At 37.1% G+C, this 10,008-nt stretch overlaps 1 protein-coding gene across 1 annotated transcript; it reads right to left on the reverse strand.

Moving 5' to 3' along the window:
* Positions 1 to 8,678: 8,678 nt before the first annotated feature.
* On the reverse strand, positions 8,679 to 9,927 carry fgf20b (fibroblast growth factor 20b). The gene is made up of 3 exons (XM_016250970.1): positions 9,651 to 9,927; positions 9,098 to 9,201; positions 8,679 to 8,924 (listed from the first exon to the last, which is right to left on the reverse strand). Exons 1-3 carry the CDS (start codon positions 9,925 to 9,927, stop codon positions 8,679 to 8,681), a joined length of 627 nt encoding a protein of 208 aa, XP_016106456.1.
* Positions 9,928 to 10,008: the final 81 nt, after the last annotated feature.

Genomic DNA, 10,008 nt, shown 5'->3' on the forward strand with positions numbered 1-10,008 from the left:
CAAATCAAAAATGCTCACTCTTTTCTTTTTTTGACAAGCGCTCAAGAACGTAAGAAGAAAAACATATGATGTCTTGAAAGTGACAACATAAACCTTAATGTTTCTCGCCTCAAGGCAACGGATTGTGCACACTGTTGTGATTGGTCACCATCTCTGAAGCTGATCTTGGAGCTCACATCCCTTTCTCAAGAGAGAGAGATGCTTTTGTTTGATGGTGACAGGGGGAATGTCAGACTAAGCAGCGCTTCAGCTCTTCAAAACCTCAGAAAAGCCATAATGTGCACACAGAGCTACTTTGATCTGCTGATTCGTACACATCTGTAACAAGCTCGGAATAAAGCTGAATAGCTGTCACTGTTTTTCGTGTTAGAGTGGGCCATGTGAAGTCAGAGCCATGGAGTTTCTGGAATTATTGGCTGTGAGGAAGAACATTCCTGTAGATGTCTGCAAAGTCTAGCTGCTTTTTGACAAATAAAAGAGTTTCTTTCTTTGAGACTGCTCAAAATCTGTACATGTACTATTTATGGCATCCCATGAAGGAATCTCTTGGGACCAGTGCAGGGATAAATAATGTTTTATTTATTTTGTTGGTTCTACACAAATTGTCAGCATTTTTGTGCAAAAGCTGGTGTAACTCATTCCTTGAATCTAATTTTAGGAATGTAGCTGTCCTACTTTTATTTATTTTTTGTTCCAAGCAAAGTCTGTTCTGTCTGTCATGGTAAAATAATAGTATTGCAGATTGTTAACTGGCGACGGTGGAATAATACCTGCAATTCTGCACTAATTTGTACTACTTTATAGTGCTCAAATAAATGTGAATGAATATAATATCAAATATTTTATATGAAAGAAAGCCTGAATTAATCATTTTCCGGTTTTTATTTTATTTTATTTTATTTTTGACAGGGAATGGCGGGGTAGAGGGCAGAGGGGGGTGTGCATACATTACTGTGGGATAATTAACATCTAAAGCACTGGGTCATTCTGAGCCCTGCTGTGTAAGGAAATGCTGGCACATGCATTCTTCAGCTGCTCACTCGTCTTTAATCAATCGTGATATCTCCACTGGATCTATATGGGAAGGGTATTAAAAGATTAACTGAAACTTAACCAGAATAATGACTTTTGATTTAAAATCTCTATTTGGAGCAAGAGGATGTCATTTTAACGCTTATCTATTACCCGAGACCACAGCGCTGTATGTTGGTGGGAACTCCATCTATACCTGTCTGCCTAACCATTTCCCCTCCAGATAATTACGGCTGGGGTCAGATTGATCTCAGAAACCAAACTTCAAATCAGACGACAGGAAGTTTTTCCAAGCACTTTTTAGAAATAACATTTTAACCCCAAATTAAAGCAGTTCAGTTCAAAGGAAGAAAACACAATGCAACTAAATAATATATATATATATTTTAAATTGCTTGGTAATAATCTTTACTTATTTCTTTATTATAGCCTTCAGTTTTAGTATCTAAAATATAGAAAAATGCAAAGTAGAGCTGACCACATATTATATACACTGCTGTTCAACAGATTGGGGTTTGTGAGATTTTTTTATGTCTTTGAAAGAAGTCTCTTATGCTCACTAAGGCTGTTTTATACAATATATTATTATAATTTAGAATAAGTGTTTTCTGTTTTAATATTATTTGAAAATGTAATTTATTCCTATGATGTGAAGCTGAATTTTCAGCATCATTACTCCAGTCTTCAGTATCACATGATCTTTCAGAAATGATTATAATATGCTGATTTGCTGCTCCAGAAATGTTTATCTTTATTCTATAATATATATATATAGATTTTCTGATGAATAGACAGTTCAAAGGAACAGCATTTATTTTAAATATATATATATAAATGTATTTTCTCTCACATTTTAATGCATCCTTGCTGAATAAAATTATTTTTCTTATATTTCTTGCCCACTTTTGAACAGTAGTACACTCTTAAAAATGAAGGTGCTTCAAAAGGTTCTTCACAGCGATGCCATAGAAGAACCATTTTTGGTTCCACAAAGATGTCTGCCACACCTCCGCAAATTGGTCTGCATCTTTCTTGCAGTAAAATTGATTCATGAATTAATGATCAAATATGACATCAAATCTTTAGTAAAAAATATATATTCAGAGAGCCACCAATTTACCATTTTATTTCAAGAACTAAAAAGTGATAATATCATCAGGATATGATCATTTAACCCCTGACCCCTTCTGTCATCTTCCCATGCTGCCTGTGATAGTGTTTTCAAACACATCTGATGTCTTGTCAGAACCTGCAGTGCTCAGCCCTATGATTTATAAAGTTTTAATTGCATGCGTACACATTGACAGGTGGCCGCTCTTTTTGATATTTACGCTTTGATCTCTGTATATATGATCCCTGCAGGCCATGTCAAAGAAACCAAGACTCTACACATGGGATTTCACCAAGTAAAAACATCCTCTGGATTTCAGGTGCCACTACAGCTGATGATGATGTAGATGGAAAAGACAGCAACATCACACATGGTGTTTTAGTTTCATTAAATTGAACTGAGCCATAACAATCACTGTCAAAACAGAAGCATGAGACTTATTTCCTCATATTGACTAAAAGCTGGACTTTTATTTCCATTTTCGTTTGCAGCAAAATTAAAATTTATGTATGCATTATTATTTAATTAGTTTGTCATTTTGTCATTTTACACACACACACATGCATATACATATACAATGCATATACAATATCTCAATATACTGTACAGTCATTTATCTGTTTACCCTGACAGTTTCCTTTTACACTTTTCCTTTGAAATTTCTTGCACTATACAGAACATAATCACTTTTTTTTCTTAGAATAGTAAGAGAATAAGTGCTAGAAGAAGTGACTGATTTTTTCTCACCGAACAACAAAATCAACCACCGTCCCAATAAGGGAGGAGACTATTGATTTAGGCAACTGGAATCCAGACAAGTGCTTGACAAGCGGAAATAATTTCTCCTCAAGAGACGTCAATAGGTTCTGATGGGGTTATTAAGGGGAATCAAAGATACTTGCATTTAGACAACGAGCAATTTGTCATGTAAACCGAAATCTCCTCACCCTTGAATGCAAAGGAACTCTAGCAGGAACCGAATAAAAGTTAATCAGGAAAACACATGATGAATGAGCTGCTTTAATGCCGAGCCAGGTAAACAAAGTAATCTCTCAACATCCTCATCGATGTAATGAGTTTATAGAGTCTTTTGACTGTTTTCTGATGTACAATTAATGCTTGAAAATTACCCTTGGGGTTTAAGGGCAGAGCATTTAAAGCATCTGCATGCTAACTACATACTAGAAAAGGTATGAAGGGATTTTGTGACAAAATCCCAAATGTTTTCTTCTGCCATGCACACTATTCATTGCAAACTGAACACAGAGCATGACAAATTCCTCTCACCTATCAGTTTTCCTTGGCCTACAAGGCAGTCCTCTGCTAAACCCTCCTCTATTTTGTGCTCTTCTTGTTTTGTTATTTTACCTGGCAGTCCAGGTGTGAAGGGGTGAGGCCATGGAAAAACATTCAATTCTGCAGGCTTGTCACGAAAGAATCCATTGATTGACCTCTCCATCAAGGAGCACAATGACAAATGGGTTAGCAATTTTCCACCTCACTTATGGCCAACAATGCACATTTCCACTTTCATTTGCTAGCGTTGAGTGTACAGTGCACATACCTTTCATGGACTATGCAAACTCTGCATCGCCCAATTTTACACGTTTTCCCAAATAAATTTAAATTCGTCATTTATGTTTCATTGACCTCCTCAAATAATGACCCAGGTTTGCAAAGTATTAATCTCATAGTCGTTTTTGTATTAGCATGTAAAACAAACACTAATGATTTTCTATTTCACTCAAGGATGTTATTGCATGTTCTAGCGGCTGATTGAATTGCTTTAAGTATGTTTTGGGTGGAAATCATGGAAATTAACCAATTGACCTTTGTGTTGACCTTTAGGTTAAGGGAGCTTTGTGGGAAAAGCCTGCTGTGGAGAATCAAAGACATCTATGATGCCATTTCCAAATAATTTCTTCTGCATTTCAAAAGTGAATATGAATTTGAATAGCACATGAATAAATGATGGACTCTGATCATTTGTTATATTAAAAAAAATCAATTGTTGGTTTATCTTATTAAGGTAAGAAGTTCCTATTCAGATTCTTAAAGTCGAATATCTCTGATACTTCTGAGGGCTGCAATTTTCCGGCCGTGAGTAGCTTCTGTCCTCAGATCAGACATGTCCTATAGGGTCTATAAGCTGTCACACTGCTGGGAGTCTAATTGATGCCTCATGCTTTTGAAGAGCAATTATGGTGCCCAAATGTCAAGAGCTAATTTGTGGCTTTATAATGTGGACACATGGGCCAAGGAGAGGGCCAGATCTGGGCCCCTCTGGGAGAATCGGAATAGTTTGCTCAGCAGATGTGAGATGGTCTCCGTAAAAAGTCTGGGGGTGGGGAAGAGCCTTTCAGATGATGTGAAGTCTACTGCAGAGACGCTCAAAATGACAGTTTTTAAAAATGTAGTTACATTGATCTGAGCTATTTTGCTCATTATGATCTTTGGTTTTAACATACATCATTTTCACACTCTGAACTGTAGGCCTATTGTTTAACCGTTTGCAAAAGACATGTTTAGAAATTGCCAGTTTCTAAATACATGATAGAAAAAGACATGCAACGTTGTAAGAGGTGCTTAAAAGTCTTAAAATGCATAACCACTAGTTGGATCGTGTGAGTTGCTCCTGATGTCTCCATAGTGATGCAAACAACAGAACAACATTTTAGCTACAGCTGACAGCTTAAGAGTCAAAAGTCAATATAAAAACATCACATCTTCATTGCCTACTTGAGGAGTGGTAAGACATACAGCACAAAATGTGGCAAGGTGATGTGCCAAAAAGATGTGAAAGGATGTTATTAACTCCTCTACACTCTACACAGAAGGATCCTCAGGAAACCTTGACGATAGTTGATTCACTGTTACTTCTTACTTCTTTAGACATGTTTTTAAAAATGTTTTGACTCAGAAGAACCATTCTTTTACAATTGAAAACCACTTTTTTGTCTACATCAAGGAGATCTAAAGTCATATGGTCAATTTTTATGAAACTTTAATGTTGCTCATTTTGGAGTTTGACAGTCCCAGTAATCACATACTTTTTATTGTATTGAAAAAAAGTAAGCTTTACGTTTCACAATTTGAAAAGACTTTAAAATTCAAAGTTTCATAATAACATTGAATATTTGTCCAAAAAGTATAAAGATTTAAACATTTTTTTTGAAAGATATCCCTTATGCTCACCAAGACAGCATTTATTTGATCACAAATACAGTAAAACAGTAATATTGTGAAACATTATTGCATTTCAAATAATCAGAGCAATAGCTGCTGAAAATTCTACTTTGCCATCACAGGACTAAATTACATTTTCAAATTGTAATAATATTTCACAATATTTACTGTATTTTTGATCAAATCAATGCAGCCTTTGTGAGCATAAGCCCCCCCCCCCAAAAAAATATACATGATATTAAAATACATTAATTATACAGATGTATAATAACCCCTAATTTTTTTACCCCTAATGTATTATTCAACTGATCATTCAGCATTGTCCTTTGGCTTTAAAGAGGTCATTTACGCAGGAGGGTTCCAGATAAACAGTTGCTGAGGATATTGCCAGACACCACCCATGTGCAAACACAAATCTGCCCTGAGACTACAACTTAAAACACCAGGTGAGACTTTGCCACTTCCCCCAGTCTGTAAAGATATGAATTATGTACCATTGTAATCCACACGGACTACAAAGCTACCAAGGCTGTATTTCCACGGGTTTGCATGAACTCCCGCCCCATTTTCACAGCTGACAAACACAGGGCCTTGAAGATCAGAGACCCGGGACATGCTGACATGTGCTGTGGGAACACCTGCAATGTCTGATTGGGCCACAGAGACAGATCCCTCACTTACACACCTGTCTGTGGACCCATGCCACTCTCTCTCTCTCACACACACACACCTATCTGATAGGGTTTCTTTGAGAGCTCTTTGAGGCCATGTCTGAGGTGATGAAAATAAGGGTGCATCCATTAAGTGCATGAGGCAGGGCTGAGAGAGGGCATGGATGAAGGATTTAAGTGTTGCCTGTAAAGTGCCTCGGACCACCTGCTAGAAGGACAGACAAAGGCATCTATTTCAACTCAGACAGACGGAAAAATATTGGTTCTTCAAGTGCCAGGGAGTATTTTGTGACATGAACTCTCTTGCGTTAAAGCGGTGACCTAATAGCTACTGTGACATTTGCACAAAACAAACAAAATAATTACATGAAACTTAGGGAAGCATTGACTTTTTATTTATTAAACCATGTTTTACAGACTTAATCAAATTTGTATATGACAATAGAAATCAGAGCACTTGTGGTTTTTTTATTTTACAATTGTTTGTCTTTCAGTTCTGAAATGGAGCGAAGCTCATATATTCCCACTCATCCTCCACCCTCATATATTTGTTGTTAACAATCACTCTATGGCTTTAAGATGGGGAAAATCCCACATTGTAACTCGTAAACTCGGTAAAATGTTACAGGTACACTCCCATTTTAAGACAGAGCCTGGCTCACCATCACAGAGAGACTGAGATCACAGACTATATCTTCATGCTTCAACATAAAATGTCCACTCATCCGTTTAGAAACTGTGTATAGATGTGCCTCTTTAGTCATTGTTGTGGAAATGTCTCATTCAGCCATTAAACAACATTCAGGAAGGTTTAGCCTGTGGTGTTTAAATCTCATATCATCTTCCTTAGAGCTTCTTGCTTGGTTTCATGAGAAAATGCTGGTACTATCCTAGTGGGGTTTATATATATATAGGAGGAATTAAAATAATATTTGAAAGTGAATTTAAACTTTTTTTGATCTCACTATTCTTACAGACTGCACAGCAGACACATTTTCTCTTTATAACTTTGCCTGATGTATTTAGCAGGCATCATTACTAAGCATCAGCTAAGATTACTCTAACTTTGGGTTTGACCCAAAAGAAAAGGTCAGTTTTTATTTCACTCAGATTCAGTCGTTGTGTAGCTGTTACCTGAGAAGGTCTCGCAAAAGAACTTTGGTGCTGATGAGTGCAGGACAACCCTGGGTCTCAGCTAAACAGCAGCTTAAAGAGATAGTTCAGCCAAAAATGAAAATGTATTCACCCTCAAGTTGTTCCAAACCTGGGACTTTCTGTCTTCTGCAGAACACTGAAGAAGTTATTTTGAAGAACCTTAGTAACCAAACAGTTTTTGTCAGCATTGACTTGCATTGGCCCCAAAAAAAAGACATCTTCTTTTGTGTTCCACAGAAGAAAGAAATTTCCTATTCATAAGATTGCATTTAATTTGTTTTCTTTCTTTCCTTACCTTTTTATTATTATTATTATTTATTTATTTTTGGTGGTCAAAAAATTATTTTTTTTCAGAATCTATGATTGTCATATAAGTTAGAACTCTATTGGATCTTTTATGTTTTCCAGATAATAATCATTTCAGAATTAAGAAATTATATCAAACAAAACAAGCTTTTTAATGATAATACTTGATTTAATGGCCTGTAAAATATACCGTGCAGCATGCCATTCTGGGAAATCGTGCTTGAAAACAAAATTAAAATCACAGAGTCTTATGGCATTCTTCATACATTTGCAATAGGAAATCACAATCTTACTTGCCCTCCATAATATCATAGCAGTGATAAGTAACTCATATAAAAAGAACAGCTTTGCCACTATTTCAAAGCACCTTCTACTGTTTGGTCTAATAAAAAAAATCTACTTTTAGATGTAAAAATATATATTTATATTTTCAAATAAATAAATACATACAATAAATATGTGTATCAAGAACTGTATAAATAGCATCATGTGAGATGGCATCTCCTGTTCTCCACCGTCCCAGTTCTGTCATCTCTGAGCATCATGTACGCATTGTTCCTTCAAGTCCTTCTAAACCCATATCAAATATTTCCAGAGCAAAGCAGCACCATGTTTAAAACCTCCAAACCCCTCAGTTTTGGTTTTTATGGACATGTTATGCTACTAGTCAGTTACAACCAGCAACAAAGACATCAACTGCACCAATGTAGGGAGTCTTTAGAGACTGTTGTCTTCACCGTTAGTACTGGCCCGTGCATTTCCAGAGCACACCTCAGGTTTAGACACTTTAGCCGAACTTTAGCATCTCCACGTCATGTAGAGAAGAAACTAGGCATCCCTCTCGCCCTTTAACTGGGACAGATGGTCTCAGCTGTGTCCAAGAACTTCTTTGTAAAGTTCACATTGTTCCTTCAAGTCCTTCTAAACCCATATCAAATATTTCCAGAGCAAAGCAGCACCATGTTTAAAACCTCCAAACCCCTCAGTTTTGGTTTTATGGACATGTTATGCTACTAGTCAGTTACAACCAGCAACAAAGACATCAACTGCACCAATGTAGGGAGTCTTTAGAGACTGTTGTCTTCACCGTTAGTACTGGCCCGTGCATTTCCAGAGCACACCTCAGGTTTAGACACTTTAGCCGAACTTTAGCATCTCCACGTCATGTAGAGAAGAAACTAGGCATCCCTCTCGCCCTTTAACTGGGACAGATGGTCTCAGCTGTGTCCAAGAACTTCTTTGTAAAGTTCTGGAACTTTTTCAGGGTCCACTGGTCTTGGAAGAAAGTGAGTGAACTTTTGATGTCTCCTAGATTTTGTCCCATCACGTGGCGTGCCGTCCTTGTTGAGAGCCACGAAATATCTCGCTCCTCTCTCTCCATGCTTGTAGAGATTAGAAGAGTATGTGTTGTACCAGTTCTCCTCAAACTGCTCACGGAAGACACATTCTGCTGTGAGTTTCTCCTAAGAAACAAAAAACATGTTAGTGAAATAATTCAAGCATAATTAATAACACAGAGAGAGGTGGTCAAAATGATAAAACATATATGCCATCTACTGGGCTTGAATAAGAACAACAATCATGCAGGATACTTTTTGAATTGGGTGAATTCTTAAAAAGTCAAAACTCTGCTTACAGAGCCATAAAGTTCTCCCTTGTCATTCATCCCAAGGTAGAGACCACTGTCCACTCCACGGATGCTTATTAATCCAACTGCAAGGCTTATGAATTCCAAAATACCTGGAGAAGAATAAATCAATTGTTCAGGAGATGTTCTTTGAAGTCTGAACCCTCATCACACATTGCGAGAAAGTTGAAATGCAATGCATATTCCATCTGCATAGACTATTATAAAGTTAAAATAAATATAATTTAAAACAAAAATTCTTTAGTAGGCCTAGTTCTTACACTATTTTCTGTAAATACTTCTGCTGTTCTTTGGAGTTGGTTGTTTATTTATATTTACAAATTTAAAAAAGTAATTGTTATTACATTTGACCTTTTTCATATCAAGCTATTTAATTTGTGGGTTATTTAAAAGTGACCAGAACAACTTTAAGTTGACCTATACGAACTATAAAAACGGGAGAACCCATATTTTTAAAAGCGCACGGTCAAAGTGGGTACATATTATGATTCATATTCTGTGTAAACAAACCAATCATGCTGAAAAGAAAGTAGGAAATTACCAAAACGACTGTGGTCCTTTCTCGTGCCCTGCACGATGCCGTCCGGGAGTATTTCAAGGTGAAATCCAGTCCTGCAGTACAACTGTCTTCTCCGCAGGATCCCTTTCAAGTGCGTTAGATCTGCGGAGGTGCTCCGTGACAGTCTCTCTGCTGGAACTAAATGATCATTCAACAGCCCGAGGTTTTCTCCTAGAGGTGGTAGGAAGAACTGTGATCCGACCTGTCCGAAACCCTCCAGGCTCTGTAAAAGCGTCCCGATCTCTCCCATAGCTGCCATCACAAACCGCCAGTCCAGCAGGAGCGGTCAGAGAAACTTGATCTGGATGTATATGGTGAAGCAATCGTCCAAAGCTATACG

This window comes from Sinocyclocheilus grahami, unplaced genomic scaffold (assembly GCF_001515645.1).
Source record: "Sinocyclocheilus grahami isolate Dianchi unplaced genomic scaffold, SAMN03320097.WGS_v1.1 scaffold1020.1, whole genome shotgun sequence".
In the NCBI taxonomy this organism is placed as follows: Eukaryota; Metazoa; Chordata; class Actinopteri; order Cypriniformes; family Cyprinidae; genus Sinocyclocheilus; species Sinocyclocheilus grahami.

Excerpts from the sequence above, each read along its gene's own strand:
- fgf20b (XM_016250970.1), bottom strand. The coding sequence starts at position 9,927 with ATGGCAGCTATGGGAGAGATCGGGACGCTTTTACAGAGCCTGGAGGGT. Across the intron at positions 9,202-9,650 it reads AAAGGACCACAGTCGTTTTG|GTATTTTGGAATTCATAAGC; the intron begins GTAATTTCCTAC and ends ATTCTTCTCCAG. Across the intron at positions 8,925-9,097 it reads AGGGAGAACTTTATGGCTCT|GAGAAACTCACAGCAGAATG; the intron begins GTAAGCAGAGTT and ends TTTGTTTCTTAG.